Consider the following 17,509-nt stretch of genomic DNA (forward strand, 5'->3'; position numbering starts at 1 on the left):
ATGAGCAGCTGATTCTGCAGTTCAGGGAGTGAAACGCTCACCGCTACAGTTAGTCCTGTCCAGTGTGTCTACGGTGGAAATCCTTGGCCTCCTTTGGAGATGAAAACAGCCGTATCTTCCCATCGTGGAGGATCCTCATCTTGCATGGATTATATTGAAAACCGCGGAACACTCCTTCGTCAGCAAACACTTTTCTGATTGCGTTGAACTCGGTTCGCTGCCGGATGGTCTCAGCTGAGAAATCTTGGGCAAAAAAAGAGTTTGTTTCCATCGTGCTCGATGTTACTGTGTTTTGTGGAGCGGAAAACAAACTCCCGATCTTGGAAGTTCAGGAATCGGATAAGGACAGCTCTGTGTTGGTTTGGCTTTGGAGGTGCTAGGGTGCGGTGGGCCCTCTCAATAACGAACGATCTGTCGGTCTCAAGCCAGCGCAGTAACACCTCCCTTATAAACTCCAGCAGTGGCGGCTGACCCTCGGTGCCCTCCCGGAGGCCAAATAGCTGCAGGTTCTTCCTTCGGCCCCGGTTCTCCAGGTCGTCGGTTTTTGCCTCCAGGTAGGATATCCGCTTCATGGCATTGCTGGGATAGGCCACGCTCTTACCCAGGAGCTCCTCTGCCGACATTATTCTATTTTCAGCTTCCTCCAGTCGTGTAGCATTTGCAGCAACATTTTGCTTTACCTCCGTCATTTTTGTCTCCAAAGCAGCAACTGACTTCGTCATTTCGCCCATACGGTTATCCATCTACGGTTATCTATAAACTCGCCGCGCAACGACCGAAGTTCAGCTAACACCGTGCTAAGGTCACCCATGCTACTAGCGCTAGCAGCTCCCTCGCTGCTTTCAGGCGTTGCGAAAATATCGGTTTTAACTGGTTTTTGGGAACCGCGTTTTCGGGTGAAAATATCACAGTCCTTGAGATTAGTCGTTTTTGACATTTTCCAATAGCAGTTAAGTTTGTAGTTTTGGGTTGTTCTGGGTTTTTAATGCAGGTTACATGGAGCAACCACTTTATGCAGCCATCTTGGTCCGCGGCTCCATAGCGCCATAAATGAAAGTTAAACACAGCGGAAAATAAATAAATCAAAGACTCAGCGGTCCTGTTTCTCTATTTTCACCTGTATGGAAGGCGGTACAGGTGTGCCGCAGCGGTCAGTGGAAGAATCCGCGAGTTTGTCTGTTGATTTCCCATTCTGTGGTAGCATACTCGGTGCTTGCTCGGAAGTTTAGGGGTTTTTTTCGCTGTAAGAAAGAAGTTTTCTTCCCACACAATGAACAGCGGATGCTAATGTTTTTGTCAATTTTACGGAATCAAACTCAAAGTAAGGCCAGTACTTCCACGCTTTAAACGCTGGACGCTCATACTCTCTCCCGCACTTGATATATTATCCATTGTTGATCTGCACACAGCTGTTGCCACGAACGTCGCATTCGCTTACGTCATTGTCATGAGACGTTCTCGCAAAAAACCACGGTTTTAGTAATGCAGTAATGCAGCGTGCTTACGGGAAAGTAACAGCAATCTAATGACCTTTTTGCAATAGTAATCCCTTACTTTGCTCGTTACTTAAAGTAATCGGATTACAGTAACGCGTTACTTGTAACGCTGTCCATCTCTGGTGGACAGAGGTCACCAACTTTATGGAGTCAGTCACTACAACACTCTAAACTTCATGTGGTCTTCAGATTAGCTCATGAACAGTGTTTAGAGAGCTTCATGGAATGGGTTTCCATGGCTACGCAGTGTCACTAAGGCCTTACATAACCAGGCACAATGCAATGCATAAGATGCAGAAAAGCACACTGACACTGTTGCAGTATTCATGCTTTCTGGATGAGAGATGAATTGTGCCGGTGTGAAGTTATTTTTCACAAGATGGCCTTGGCCCCTTAGTTCCGGTGAAATGTTTCAACACACCAAGACATTTTGGACAGTTTCATGCTCCTAGCTTTGTGGGAACAGTTTAGGGACAGCCCCTTCCTGGTCTAACATGATGGAGTGCCAGTGCACAAATTGGATGGGGGAATTTGGTGTGCAAGAACTTGACTGGCCTGCCAGAGTCCTGACCAAAACCTGATTAAACACCTTTGGAGTGAATTAGACTGTGAACCAGGCCTTCTCATCCAACAACATTGTCTGACCTTACAAATATATTTCTGGAAGAATGGTTGAAAATTCCCATAGATACATTCCTAAAACTTGTGTAAAGCCAGAACAGCTGAAGCTGTTATAGCTGCAAAGAGTGAGCTGACATCAGGCGTTACGAAAAATGTATATTAAAAGTATCTTGGTTTGTGTGAAATATGTTTTCTTTTAAAGGTTAACTTAACTCTGCCATCACTAATGCTGAACACAAGAAGGGAGAACACAAAGGGAAAAGTGCTGTCCTCATTTCACAGGACGATGTCCTGTAGGTATGAATCACGATTATTCTGAAGAAACTATCGTGTTAAAAATTGTATATGTGAATGTGACTTTTTTTAGAATAAAGAATAAATTAAACTCTTTACATTTCATGAAATCATAATGAAAGTGTTTATTGAATTAATACATCATACGTGGACAATTTAACAGTTAGTTCATATTTTATGAACACTGCCAAAAAGTTCCAAAAGAATGTGTCTTATTCAGCACTTTCACCCTGAAAAAAATAATGAAAGGTAAAATTATTCAACACATATTATCAACATTGAAACAATTCATTCTACATTGTAAATATAGTATCTACACTCTCTTCTCTCTTCAATTCACAGAAAATTATTAACATAAAGCTCTTATATCAAACAACTCCATTAAACAACGGTACATTTTTTGTAAAACAAATTAAATGAATTACCTTTCCAGCATCACGGCTCTTGGCTCTCAGTTTGTTGACCTGAGATTCAGCAATGTCAGCACGTTCCTGAGCTTCCTCCATCTCATGTTGGACCTTTCTCAGTCTGGACATGTGGGTGTTGGCCTGTTCCTCCTGTTCAGTGCAACAATATGTTTTATTTAAAAACATATCTGATCATATATGAGAGATATCTCAGTTATTAAGCTGTGAATTCCATATGTAAAAATCACAAAACATTTCACTCACAGCCTCCTCAGCCTGTCTCTTGTAAGCCTTGACTTTGAGCTGCAGCTTGTCCACCAGATCCTGAAGTCTGACCAAATTCTTCTTGTCCTCCTCAGTCTGCATAAACAACAAACTGTTACTGACGGCTGAAGAAGAAAGAATTTAGGAACTTAAATGTAATAGATGTTTAGGTAAATGTGTAATCACCTGGTAGGTGAGCTCCTTCACTCTCCTCTCATATTTGCGGACTCCTTTAACAGCATCAGCTCCACGTCTCTGCTCAGCTTCAACTTCAGCTTCCAGTTCACGGACCTTTAATGCCATTAAAAATAATCAGCTTTTAATAAATATTAAGAGTACAGAGAAGAAAATGGGTGGAGATCATGTGATGGAATCAAAGTGTTTTTTCTTTTTAAATATTTGAATAATAGTTCGAGAACAACATACCCTGGACTCCAGTTTCTGGAGCTGCTTCTTGCCACCCTTCATGGCGAGGTTCTCTGCCTCATCCAGACGGTGCTGCAGGTCCTTGACTGTGACCTCCAGGTTCTTCTTCATCCTTTCCAGGTGAGCACTGGTGTCCTGCTCCTTCTTCAGCTCCTCAGCCATCATGGCAGCCTGAAAGTATGGGTGGTGTTGGCATTATTGATCAAGCATGAACAAAATTTTTGAAAAGAAAAGAAGGCTTGTAAAGTACTAACTTACATCAGTGATAGCCTTTTTGGCCTTCTCCTCAGCATTTCTTGCTTCCTGAACTGCATCATCCACCTCACCCTGAACCTGGACAAGGTCAGCCTCCAGCTTCTTCTTGGTGTTCAAAAGACTGGTGTTCTGAATGAAAGAGAACAGTTTTAATGCTGTGATTCTCACTCTCTGATGTCTCAAAGTTCTTGTAAAGTAATGAATACCAACCTGAGAGTGAAGCAGTCCAACACGCTCGCTAGCATCAACCAACTCCTGCTCAGCTACTTTGCGTCCTCTCTCTGTCTGCTCCAGAGCGGCTCTCAGCTCCTCAATCTCAGCCACCATCAGACCATTTCTGCGCTCCACCATGGCGACCTGCTCCTTCATGTCTTCCTGTCCTCTGACTGCATCATCCAGGTGCAGCTGAGCATCCTGATGACAAACAAACAAAAGATATTATCATTGTTTGCTTGGAGGTTAATTAAAAATTCACACAAACACAAATGAACTACCAACTCACCTTGAGCTGTCCTTGGACATTCCTCAGTTGTTTCTGGGCCTCAGCAGCCTGTCTGTTGGCATGGCTCAACTGAATCTCCATCTCATTCAGGTCTCCCTCCATCTTCTTCTTGACTCTCAGGGCATCATTCCTGCTCCTGACCTCAGCATCAAGGGTGCTCTGCATGGAGTCAATCACCCTCTGGCTGTTCCTCTTGATCTGCTCCATCTCCTCGTCCTTCTCTGACAGCTTCCTGTCAATCTCACCTTTTACCTGGTTTAGCTCAAGCTGAACACGAAGGATCTTGGCCTCCTCGTGTTCCAGAGTTCCCTTTAAATAAAGGTTTATTTCAACATAAACTGGAGAAGGGATAGTTTTAGAAATGTAATTACAAACAAAGTACATTTTTATAAAATACATTACCTCAGCTTCCTCCAGAGCTGTCTGAATTTCAGACTTCTCAGTCTCAACAGTCTTCTTGGCCTTTTCCAGCTCATGGATGCTCTTTCCAGTCTCACCAATCTGCTCAGTCAGATCTGAGATCTCCTCTACAGAGCAAACACAGCCAAGAGTTTTAGTACTTGGAGCTGATATATGCAAATGTTTTGGCCACAACAAAAGCTGTATATGAATATAAACATTAGAATCATATCCATATGATCTATAGCAAGATAAGCATACGCTGCAGGTTCTTGTTCTCTCTCTTCATGGTCTCAAGATGATCCAGAGCCTCTTCATATGAGTTCTTCATCTTGAACAACTCAGTGCTGAGAGAACGAGCCTCCTTTTGGGCTCCTTCCAGCTCTGCCTGGCTCTCCTCATACTTCTGCTTCCATTCTGCCAGGACCTAGATTAATTAAAAATTAATTAATTAAATAATTAGTTGTTGTAATGGGTGTAATTTCTCCTTTGATGACAGAGGTTATGTTTAAAACTTTACCTTATCAAAGTTCCTCTGCTTCTTGTCAAGGTTGGCAGCCAGAGCATTAGCTCTCTCCACATCAATCATGAGGTCCTCCACCTCACCCTGCAGCCTCTGCTTGGTCTTCTCCAGTGAGGCACACTTGGAGTTCACAGCCTCAATGGATTCCTCAGCCTCCTGCAGGCGCTGGGCAAGCTTTTTCCTGTTGTTAAAAGAATTCTGTTTTTATTAAGGCTGAATTGGTTGGTTTTAAGTCTGAAAACCAATTTAAACAATGAAAGTATGGTGACTTACTTGGACTCCTCCAGCTCCTCGGTGCGCTGGATAGCATCAGTCTCATATTTGGATCGCCACTGAGCCACCTCACTGTTGGCCTTGGACATTCCTCGCTGCAGCTCAGCCTTGGCCTCCTGCTCCTCCTCAAACTGCTCTCTGAGCAGATCACAGTCATGACGTGCTGACTGAACAGCATGAGCCAGGGCATTCTTGGCCTGTTGAAGTGACAGTTGATTTCAGATTTCGATATTTTATTGTTGAAATCAATTTTAAAGTCTAATGCTGAGAGGATAACAAATTTAAGAGGTAAAACCTTAGAAAGAAATTAGAGGATTATCTGTCTCAGAGTTACTGAGTGTCTCTGTAACTGATTAAAACTTGTCTCTGTTTTTATTAGTAAGTGCTGAAATTTAACAGAAGAGAGAAAATATTTCAGACCTTCACTTCCTCCTCAACGTGTCTCTTCAGTTCCTCAATCTGCTGAGTGAAGGCCTGCTTGCCCCTTGTGAGCTGAGAAACAAGAGCTTCTTTCTCCTCAAGCTGGCGACTGAACTCACCTGTAGTTAACACACATGTATTAAGCCCAGTTTGTTTCATTTCACCCACTGATTGGTTGTAGTTTTAGGTACCTGTAAATGACAAATTTCCAGACACAGACTGTTTCTTTGTTATACATCACTTACCATTCTCTGTTTGAAGTCTCGCCTTCTGGGCATTAATGTCATTCAGCTGACGAACATTCTCATCATTTTTGGCTTTGAGTTCACTTAGTTGATCCTCAAGAGTCCTGCACATTTTCTCCAAGTTGCCCTGTCACCAAGTAATGCCATATCCATGTTAACAGTTAATGAGCTGCTTTGGCGGTCCTGAAATGTAAAAAAGAAAAAATCTGTTCTCTATAAATACTGTCCGCACCTTTGCTTTAGCAACAGCCTCCATGTTGCTGGAGAGGTCATCAATCTCCATCTTGTACTCGCTCTTCTCTTTCTCCAGCTTCTGTTTGACACGCTGGAGGTTGTCGATCTGCTCTCCGAGCTCTGCTACAGTGTCAGCCTGCTTCTTACGGAGAGCTGCTGCAGTAGCTTCATGCTGCAGAGTTGATTCCTCAAGATCACGACGCAGTTTCTGGAACTCAGCCTCTCGCTTCTTGTTCATCTCAATCTGAGCAGCTGTTGCTCCACCAGCTTCCTCGAGCCTCTCGCTGATCTCTTCAAGCTCCCTGGAGAGGTCGGCTCTCTGCTTCTCTACCTTAGCCCGAGCTGCCCTCTCAGCCTCAATCTCCTCTTCCAGCTCCTCAATACGAGCCTAGTTTGAAATTATTTGGATTTATCGATTAGAACCTAAACTAAACTAGGTTTTTGAATTATAATGAACAATATTCTTTATGAAGACTGGTCGTTAGTGTTACCTGAAGTTCTTTAATCTTCTTCTGAAGTTGAGCACCAAGGGATTGTTCATCTTCAATTTTGCTGAGAAGTTGGCTGATTTCAAAGTCCTTCCTTGGTGTGGAAGAAGTATGGTTTTACGATCATAGTCCATATGATTATTGCAATGCAGTGTGTGTAAAGAAAATTATTTACAAAAAAAGCCCTACTTCTTGATTTTCTCATCAGACTGCTGCTTGTCATTCTCCAGATCCATTATGGATTCCTGGGCCAGTTTCAGATCTCCCTCCAGCTTCCTCTTGGCTCTCTCAAGGTCCATGCGGAGCTTCTTCTCTTGCTCCAGTGAACCCTCAAGCTATAAAGTCATGTCAGTTGATTCAAGTGGTTGGTATGACAATGATTTAGTACTAAAATTCTTTCCATAGAAAACAAAAAACAACAACGTAATTTTTATAGTTTTCTTACATCATCAACTTGCTGTTCCAGCTTTGTTTTGGACTTGGTCAGAGTGTTGACTTTGTCCTCCTCTGCCTGGAGATCATCCAGTGTTTGTTGATGGGCCTCTTGTAAGGCTTTCTTCTCCTTAGTCAACTTGGCAATTGACTCATCTTGAGATGCCATCTCCTCTGTCAGGTTTTTCACCTGAAACAATGTGAATACATTAAGTTTAATTTTGTTCGAGATTTTGCTGATTATTTGATCGTTTAACATGTATATTCAAAGAACAACATTACATGTTTTAATTGAACTAAGAATATAATCAAAATGAACTGAACCTTGTTTTCTGTGGCATGTTTCTCCTTCTCCACTTTGGCCAAGGTGAGCTCCAAGTCATCAATGTCCTTCTTCAGCTCAGAGCATTCATCCTCCAGCTTCCTCTTCTTAGCAGTCAGCTCAGCATTGATTTCCTCTTCATCCTCCAGTCTCTCACTTGTCTCTTTGAGTTTGGCCTCGAGCTGGATCTTGCTCTTAATGAGCCCCTCACACCTTTCTTCAGCATCGGAGAGATTGTCAACTTCCTATAATACATGTTGAACACACAAGTTAGATTATTTGTGAGTCACATTGTCCTAGTGTTTTCTTGATCGTACTTTTAGCTACACTTTTGTTTTAGCACATAAATAATCAGAGGATAAAATAAGCATGTGGCCTTTTCATATCTAAATTTAATATACATGAACTATAAGTGTAATATAAAATTTTCTCTACTACTTACTGCAGCCACTTGAAGTTGCAGGTCATTCTTCTCCTGCAGCAGGCTGACCATCTTCTCTTCCAGTTCCTTCTTCTTAGCCAGAGCAGCAGCCAGGTCTGTCTTCATCTTCTCATAGTTCTCCTTCATGTTCTGCAACTCCTTCTCAGTCTCAGCACTCTTCAGAAGAGGCTTGATTTTGAAGTATACTTTCAGCCATGGCCAGTTCTTGACATTCATGAAAGAACGGATGTTGTACTGGATGGTGTAGATAGATTCTCTAAAAACCAAACATGAGAGTGTTACTTTTAGTGTCGTAGGATCTTAATATGAGGAAGGAAATAAAAAAGAGAATACAATAGAGTTTAGTATGACAATGTTACCTCCTCTCCATCATCTTCACAAACTCTTTCCTCATGACATATCCTCTGCAGAGAGCCTGAGTCATGGTCACCAGCTCAGCCAGTTTCTCATCTCTCATCTCCTCAAGAGTGCCCAGCAGACCAGCTTTGAAGAACACCTATTTAATCATTGAAAACATAAGTACAAGTGCAAATGGACAGTGTTTTTTATACCCATTAATATAACAAAGTGTACCTTTGTGTGCCCAAACATGTACTGTGTGTGATCCACATCAATGGAGCCAAGCAGCTTCTCTGAAGCTTTCTTGTTGTCAATGAACTGTCCCTCAGGGATGACACTGGCATTCAACACTTTGTATCTTCAAGAGAGAATCATGTTGTTACTTAGATTTTTCTTTCACCATATTCAAGTTTCCCCTTTACAAAAACAATGAAACAAATTTTCCTTTCCAATATTGTAATGTGCTGTCACCTCTGCTTGAAGTCACCATAGAGGATTCTGCTGGGGAAACCCTTTCTGCAGATTCTGATGCCCTCCAGTACACCGTTACACCTCAGCTGGTGGATGACCAGGAAGTTCTCCATAAGGCCTGAGAGTCAGAAATGCATAATGTTTCAAATCTTTTCTATATTCTTACTGTCATTTTTACAGTTAATATTACTGTGGGGTACCTGGGGTCTTTGTCTCATTGGGAATCAGGCAACGGACAAAGTGAGGATGAGTGCTTCTTAAGTTGGTCATCAGCTTGGCCAGATTCTCCTGTAGATCAGCATCATTAAATAATAGGTTAATACTATTTAAAAATTTGCATTTAATTTATATATATATATATATATATATATATATATATATATATATATATATATATATATATATATATAATCTATACATACTCTGAAAAGAGCAGACACAGTCTGGAAGGAACCACCCTTCTTCTTGCCACCCTTCTTGCCACCACCACCAGCAGCCTCTGTTTTTGTAAGCAGTAAATTTCATTATTGGAATTGAAAAAATATTTTTCACTGTATAATTTTAGCCTGCAGTATGCACATTGTAGCTATCTGTACTGGACATGGGAGTTTGTGAGCACTTTTTTTTCTTACCTTCAGCTCCAGCATGGGCTGCGTACAGGAAGCCCAGCAGTTTGTTTGATGACTTCTGGTAGAGCTGAACAACTGAGTCATTCAGTGGGTCCTTGTTCTTGTCCAGCCAGCCAGTGATATTGTAGTCCACTGTACCAGCATAGTGAACCAGGGAGAAGTGTGCCTCAGCCTTGCCCTTTCCAGGCTTTGGTTTCTCAAATGCTTTGGTCTTGCCAAGATGCTGATCGTGCAGCTTGTTCTTGAACGTTGTGTCAGAGGCCTTAGGGAACATGCACTCCTCTTCAAGGATGGAGAAGATGCCCATTGGCTGAGAAAATATCATAAATTATATTAAAATTTCAAGGGAGGTAACATATGCAACCACATGTACATTTCTTCCATAGTAGCTGTTTACCTTCTCAATAAGCTCAATGCAGGCAGCCAAGTCCATACCAAAGTCAATGAACTCCCATATAATGCCTTCTTTCTTGTACTCCTCTTGCTCCAGGACAAACATGTGATGGTTGAAAAACTGTTGCAGTTTCTCATTGGTGAAGTTGATGCAGAGTTGCTCCAAGCTGTTGAACTGTAATAGTACAAACATGTCTAACTTCATGGCAATAAAGTCTTTAAAGTTTAAGAAATGTGGTGAAATGTTTCAAGTGCTCACATCAAAGATCTCAAACCCAGCGATATCCAGCACTCCAATGAAGAACTGTCTGGGCTGCTTTGTGTCCAGCATCTCATTGATACGGATAACCATCCACAAGAACATTTTCTCATAGATAGATTTGCACAGAGCCGAGACAGCATTGTTGACCTGGCAAACAAGAATTTATAATTATACAAAACCATATGAATACAGCTATAATGTTTATAATTATAATATGATTATACAAGTCTCCCTTTTATGAATTACCTGTGGGACGGTCTGACCTTTGGTCACCATCTCATTGCCAACCTTGACTCTTGGGTAGCACAAAGCTTTCAGCATATCAGCCGAGTTCAGGCCCAGTAGGTACGCAATCTTGTCAGCCACTGTTGGATTAAAACAAATCATTATAATACCTAATAAATACAAATACTTCAAACATTTCTCCATTATAGAAATTTTTCACAATACCCTCGGTGCCATCAGGTTCAGCCTGCTCTTCACGCTGCTTCTGCTTGAATTTCATGTTGCCATGATGCATCACAGCACCAGTCAGCTTGTAGATGCTTAACTTCTCTTCACCAGTAAAGCCCAAGATGTCAATAGCAGTCTGTAAGAAAAAAATGAAATCAGCTATCAATAAATAAAACAAAAGAAGATATTTATGGTTAAGTATAAGATTCTGTGTCAAATGTGATTTTACATCTGTTGCAATGAACTCCTCCACATCATCGATGCTCTTGACAGTGATTTCACCCTGACTGATCATTGGATAGTCATAAGGGTTAGTTGTGATCAGAAGAGCCTCTGAAAGGAGAAATGAAGTTAACTTGTTATTTTTTGCTTAGAATGTGATTTTAATGGTTTTAAAATTTAAATTTAGGTGTCCTGTCAACATACCCAGAAGCTCAGGCTTGTGGCCTGTCATCAGCTGATAGAAGATATGGTAGCTCCTCTCAGCAGACAACTGGAAGGTGACACGGGACTTCTCCAGCAGATCTAAGGACAACAGATTAATTTTGACACTGTAGACATGAGACATCACAGTCAAAACTGCAAAATGGATCATACATGCATTTATTTCCTTGGCTGTCATTGGGCGTGTTTGAAACTTTTTTCAGTTCTGTTGCTTTACTTATAACGTGCTTCACAGTATACCTTATTATACTTTAAATGTTCCGTGAAGTTGCAATATGTTCCTACTTATACTTACACACGATAACTGCTGGGTTACAGTATATAACTTATATATATAGCGTAACCACACTGTTCATGCATCCGTGTGTTCCACCACAACAGACAATATTACTTCTTCTGAAATTAAGTGACTCATCTCTTTATGTGCTGTAAAATAACTAAACAGATCTGTTACATAATATTTAGGGTTTTTTTTGGTTGGTTTGGGGGGGGGGGGGGGGGGGGGCATTCTGGACCTATCAGTTTGATTCTCATTCCCCAGAGCTCGAATACATTTAAGTGACTAATTAAATATAATTTCTATCACAGATAATGGTAATTTACACTGTGGTTCAAACTTACATGTTTCAATATCAGCTGAGGCCAGCTTGCCAGATGTGCCAAAGTGAATCCTGATGAATTTACCCTACAGGGGTAGATCTTTATTAATATTGCCTTTCATGAGAGCAAGTAGTAAAAAGCTCATTTACATTAACTCATTTTAATCACTTACAAATCGAGAGGAGTTGTCATTCCTCACAGTCTTGGCATTACCGTAGGCCTCCAACAGAGGGTTGGCAGCAACAATCTGATCCTCAAGAGAGCCCTGCAAGAATATATTGTTTTTATGTGAGCTGATCTTCCAAAATTGATTTTCTTTTTCTGTCACAAAGACGTTGATGCAGAATAAAAAATCTACCTGCATTTTGCCAGCTGCTGGCTCAGCCTTCTTAGCTCCAAGAGCTGCAATTGTTGCAAAGTACTGGATGACACGTTTGGTGTTGACAGTCTTTCCTGCACCGGATTCTCCACTGGGGTTTAGGGGACACATTGTTAAAATGCCTTTATATCGTTTTTATATATTTTGCATACAGTTTTTATTATACTCACGTAATCAGGACAGACTGGTTCTCACGATCTAAAAGAAAAACATATAAGCATGTCTTGAATAATCTTAGTATTCATTTATTTCCTATCACTTATAAGTAGCTATGTGGTAAGAAGCAATTTTTTTCACGCAATGATTAATGGTCATCTCTTTAAGTAGAAGTCCTAAATGCATTTAAAGGCTTTAATAGGGAATTGAGCTTACCAGTGAGCATAAACTGATAGGCATTGTCAGAGATGGAGAAGATGTGGGGTGGAGCCTCAATCCTCTTCTTTCCTCTGTATGCTCCTACACATGTAGCATCATATACAGGAAGCCACTTGTAGGGATTGACGACAACGCAGAACAACCCAGAGTAGGTCTGTATCATAGACAATAAATATCATTTAAACATTTACAGATCAGCATGATACTTTCCTCTCACACACAGCAATGTGAAAACTTACGTAGATCATCCATGATGCATAACGCTCTTTGAGGTTAAACAACACAGATGGCTCATTAAGGTGGGTCATCATGGCCATGTCCTCCATCTTATCAAACTTTGGAGGGTTCCTAGGGTGGATTTCATCCTCCTTTACAGTGACCGTCTGAATAGAAAATTAAGATCACTTAGAAAAAATCAGCTTTCAAAGTTTGGCACTATATATTTGACAAATAGATAAAGTACATTGATAATTCATCTACCTTTCCGTCGTCTGTCTCAACAGTGGCTTTACCACCCTCCTTCTTGGTAAGTTTCCCCTTGACATACATCTCATCAGGAACAGTCACAAAGAAGGCCGTCTTGGCATCAAATGGAGCAGTCTGGGCCTCAATCCTCTCCTTTTCTGGCTTGCGTAGGTAAATGGCCGCCGCGCCATACTGCGCCATCTCCGCGTCTGTGCTCATGGTGGCACTTTACTAAAGACTGAAAATATGATGGATTGACACATAAATCATTTACTGTACTTATTATACAAACCATAATTAACATCCATTCTTTTTGATTCGTGGATTTTACCTCAGCTGATGCAAACAGAACTTCCTTGGTATCCTGTGTATGTCAAGGTGCTATAAAATAAGTAAACGTATATCAATGGACATTTTACTCTTTAATTTAAGAATCCATTCAAAAAGTAAAATTTTCAGTGTCAAAAAAAAATTTAATAACTGAACACTTAAAAATGTAAAATATAAACTTAATGAGAGCATATAATACACAGTAGATAAAACATGGTAGCTGAATCCTTTACTGTACTCACCCGTCTTAGATGCCTGTCAGTTAGAGCAAATGTCCAGAGCTGCTGCTTTTATAGACAACGGCTCTGCTTCCTCAGCATTCACACTCTCCTTAGTTTGGTCATGAATGTCTGACACCTTGCTTCTTGATACTGATATGGTCAAAAATAAATGAATTGTTTTGATCCATTTTCCACATATGTAATCCCTCTTTTCTAATACAACATACTTTCAAATATAAACAATTCAGCTGTATTCCTTAGTGAAAAAAAATATTGCCAATGTATTGTGGTTTATTTGGTATATTTATTTAAGTGATTATGCTCCTAAATATGGAAAATGTAAGAAATGTTAACAATATAGTTAGTGGTAAATTAAAATAGTGCTCTGCATGGTTTTGGGATTATTCATTCTAATAACTTTTGAAGATAAATGGATATTAATTTGATACAGTTTATACTAAGCTTGTGTGTGTGTCCAACTATCTTTGATATTTTGATAGCCAGTTTTAAACTTCTAGTGCCACTGGTGTATAGTTACAGGACATAAAAATCATCAGATTTTTATGTCCTGTATGTATCCTGTGTGTTATATATAGCTACCGGGAACATAATATTAAAAAATGTATTACTATAAAATAATTTGTTATAAATACATTTAATTTCTGTGTGGATAGAAGTGAACGTACAGCTTTTAGCTTACAATTTTGATAAACTAATTAAATGATATATTCTTACAGGAAGGGAAAATCTGGGATCATAGAAAGGATTAGCTTTTATTTCTAAAGCTTGCTCAAACTTGACTTAATGTTTGCTATCTTTCTAGCAGAACATGAGATACTATCATGGTCAAAAATAAATCCAGCAAAGGACAGGAGGAGTGGTTTGTGGTTGGCACAAAAGACAGATATATTTATTTTTCAACAACACAGAAGTACCCACAAGTACCTATACCTATTGGTAAGGTAAGTCCATGGTCAAATATCAAATGCAGTATGTTGTGTGTTTTCACTGTAATTCCAAGGGCCAGTAGAATTGCAACAAAACTGCAGAGCAGACACACAGCATTACAACCAAAAATGGAAACACTTTTTGATCTGCTTTTTATTTAGCCCAGTGCTTTGCTAGGTGTACAGTATTAAGTGTCTTACTTCTTACTTACTAATATCTTAATACTTTTGTGAAAATACTATCGTAGTCCATATCGAGTCATAGATGAGTTTCTTTTGCTTGGACTTCTATCTGGACGAGTGCACTGAAATTTCTTAATTACAATGGAGCTACTAACTCTCTCTCATTAGAGAGAGCTAGTGATGAGTACTGTCTGATCACTTAGACATCTATGGATGCCACTAACATGCACAAAATCCCCCAATTTAATTGACAGTTCTACACATGAAGTCTCTGTGATCCCTTCACCATTCACAAAGCCTTAAACTCTAATGAGACAAGGATAAGATCCCTTTACTATGATGAATGACAAATCAAGTACTCTGCCCAAACGAGAGGTCTGACAACATTATCCGTGGCTTCTCCAGAACCTTTCACACATGTCTCAAGTGCTCAGGATGAAGTCATTTGCAAAAAGCACAGAGTGTCAAATGGTGGGCATCATCCTCAGCCTCTCTGGTAGGGTCTATGCCAGCATGCTGCAGAGTGTGTCTTTTAGTTGAACCTTTAATTAAGGAGGAACAATGCAGTTTTTATCCTAGTCATGGAACACTGGACCTGGTACTTCTTGCTATTCTTTTTATCCACTTCACTTCATTATTATTTTCTTTTGTCACACCTTGCTATCCTGTTGTAGAGGTGAATAAAGTGTCAGGCAGGAACATGAGTTTGAACCTGGAAATCAAAAGGATGATTCTGAATGTTGTCAGTACATATGCCCCACAAGTTGGATGTCAGTTAGAAAAGAAAAAGAATTCTGGAGTAAGTTGGGTAAAGTGGTAGAGAGTGTTCCTGGGGAGAGAGTGGTGATTGTATCAGACTCTGACAAATAAAAATGGAAAGGGCTGTTGTGAACAGATATTTCAAGGAGAGGGATGACCATAGGGTGACATTAAAGAGCAGAGGAAATGTCCAGCTCAAAATTTCAAATCCTCTTCTACTCTTCATTTTACTTTGGGGATTGATGGTCCCCACAAGTATAGTAGTATGCCAATTTTCTGTCCTCACAAAAATGTCTAAACATGTACACACACACACACACAGACACACACACACACACACACACACACACACACACACACACACACACACACACACACACGCGTATAGATAGATGTGCTGTGGGGGAGATATCAGATTTTGTTAGAGGTCTGTCCACATTTTCAGTTGAGGTAAGCTGTACTGCATGATCCGAAATAGAAAGTAGAAAGGCACCACCAATTGTGGCCTTATATGTGAGTGAGCATTACAGTATTATATCAGTGACACTGTTTTATGGTGACTTGCACTGCCTTAAACTCAAATTGTATTTTTACAAGCGAACTGGATTTTGGTCCGTCTTTTTTACTGCTTTGCCTTTCTCAAAAGTAAATGTATACCAGAGTTGTATATATAGAGCAGTGCAGCTACAAATACTATCCTGAAAAAATATGTGATGTTATTATGGCAGTTGTTGAATATACCTATTAAAGTTTGGTAATAAGATTAATTTGGACATTTTAATATAAACACATATATACAGCTCTGTCTGAAGGAATATTTTTATAACTGTAAATAGATTGGATGTAAAAAGTCAATCTCAGGCATTATCAGTTTTTGACTGTGAATTTATGGTAATATTTAGCCTAAAATGTTTAACCTGCTAAAGATGCAAAATGGCATATTGTTCTACAGAGAATTTTTTAATTACCCACCCAAAGCACTGAATTCAATTGTTTCAAAAACTTCCATGGCAACACATGCTTAAAATCAAGCACCTAGGCATGCAGTCTTCTTCTCCAATCATTTATTGCAGAACGGGTCTCTCTCAGGAGCTCAGTGAATTCCGACATGGCAGCATTATAGAATACCACCTGTGCAACAAGTCCAGTAGTGAAAATTCCTTGTTACTAAATATTCTACATTCAACTGTTAGTGGTGTTATAATGAAGTGGAAGTGAATAGGAACCACAGCAACCAGCCGTGTATTGGTAAGCCACATAAATTGATAAAGCAGGGTCTCACATAGTGCACAGAGGTCACCAACTTTCTGGAGTCAGTCACTACAACACTCTAAACTTCATGTGGTCTTCAGATTAGCTCATGAACAGTGTTTATAGAGCTTCATGGAATGGGTTTCCATGGCTACGCAGTTGCACTAAAGCCTTACATAACCAGGCACAATGCAATACATAAGATGCAGAAAAGCACACTGACACTGTGGCAGTATTCATGTTTTCTGGATAAGAGATGAATCGCGCCGGTGTGAAGTTATTTTTCACGAAATGGCCTTGGCCCCTTAGTTCCGGTGAAATGTTTCAACACACCAAGACATTTTGGACAGTTTCATGCTCCTAGCTTTGTGGGAACAGTTTAGGGACAGCCCCTTCCTGGTCTAACATGATGGAGTGCCAGTGCACAAATTGGATGGGGGAATTTGGTGTGCAAGAACTTGACTGGCCTGCCAGAGTCCTGACCAAAACCTGATTAAACACCTTTGGAGTGAGTTAGACTGTGAACCAGGCCTTCTCATCCAACAACATTGTCTGACCTTACAAATATATTTCTGGAAGAATGGTTTTCTTTTAAAGGTTAACTTAACTCTGCCATCACTAATGCTGAACACAAGAAGGGAGAACACAAAGGGAAAAGTGCTGTCCTCATTTCACAGGACGATGTCCTGTAGGTATGAATCACGATTATTCTGAAGAAACTATCGTGTTAAAAATTGTATATGTGAATGTGACTTTTTTTAGAATAAAGAATAAATTAAACTCTTTACATTTCATGAAATCATAATGAAAGTGTTTATTGAATTAATACATCATACGTGGACAATTTAACAGTTAGTTCATATTTTATGAACACTGCCAAAAAGTTCCAAAAGAATGTGTCTTATTCAGCACTTTCACCCTGAAAAAAATAATGAAAGGTAAAATTATTCAACACATATTATCAA

The 17,509-nt window shown here is 40.0% G+C and overlaps 2 protein-coding genes across 2 annotated transcripts; both read right to left on the reverse strand.

The window, feature by feature from the left end:
- Positions 1-2,521: 2,521 nt before the first annotated feature.
- LOC146576342 (uncharacterized) lies at positions 2,522-3,679 on the reverse strand. The gene is made up of 5 exons (XM_085271548.1): positions 3,509-3,679; positions 3,269-3,373; positions 3,083-3,178; positions 2,837-2,968; positions 2,522-2,641 (listed from the first exon to the last, which is right to left on the reverse strand). The coding sequence occupies exons 1-5, from the start codon at positions 3,671-3,673 to the stop codon at positions 2,624-2,626; spliced, it is 516 nt and encodes a 171-aa protein (XP_085127674.1). The 5' UTR covers positions 3,674-3,679; the 3' UTR covers positions 2,522-2,623.
- Positions 3,680-3,757: 78 nt separating this feature from the next.
- On the reverse strand, positions 3,758-13,441 carry LOC146576343 (myosin heavy chain, fast skeletal muscle-like). Its single transcript, XM_085271537.1, has 35 exons — positions 13,426-13,441; positions 13,185-13,234; positions 12,869-13,091; positions 12,628-12,771; positions 12,386-12,542; positions 12,184-12,211; positions 11,807-12,104; positions 11,656-11,719; positions 11,017-11,115; positions 10,820-10,923; positions 10,588-10,726; positions 10,384-10,502; positions 10,135-10,284; positions 9,880-10,050; positions 9,486-9,792; positions 9,276-9,352; positions 9,054-9,141; positions 8,854-8,971; positions 8,617-8,740; positions 8,403-8,539; positions 8,044-8,299; positions 7,604-7,846; positions 7,293-7,469; positions 7,037-7,182; positions 6,851-6,941; positions 6,358-6,747; positions 6,126-6,252; positions 5,881-5,999; positions 5,461-5,657; positions 5,185-5,368; positions 4,926-5,091; positions 4,668-4,792; positions 4,266-4,574; positions 3,974-4,177; positions 3,758-3,892 (listed from the first exon to the last, which is right to left on the reverse strand). Exons 3-35 carry the CDS (start codon positions 13,070-13,072, stop codon positions 3,758-3,760), a joined length of 5,397 nt encoding a protein of 1,798 aa, XP_085127663.1. The 5' UTR covers positions 13,073-13,091; positions 13,185-13,234; positions 13,426-13,441.
- Between the last annotated feature and the right edge of the window lie 4,068 nt (positions 13,442-17,509).

The sequence above is a fragment of the Mchenga conophoros genome, linkage group LG4, assembly GCF_057382185.1.
Source record: "Mchenga conophoros isolate Kocher_MC1m ecotype Shallow Benthic linkage group LG4, M_conophoros_male_GT1.1, whole genome shotgun sequence".
In the NCBI taxonomy this organism is placed as follows: domain Eukaryota; kingdom Metazoa; phylum Chordata; class Actinopteri; order Cichliformes; family Cichlidae; genus Mchenga; species Mchenga conophoros.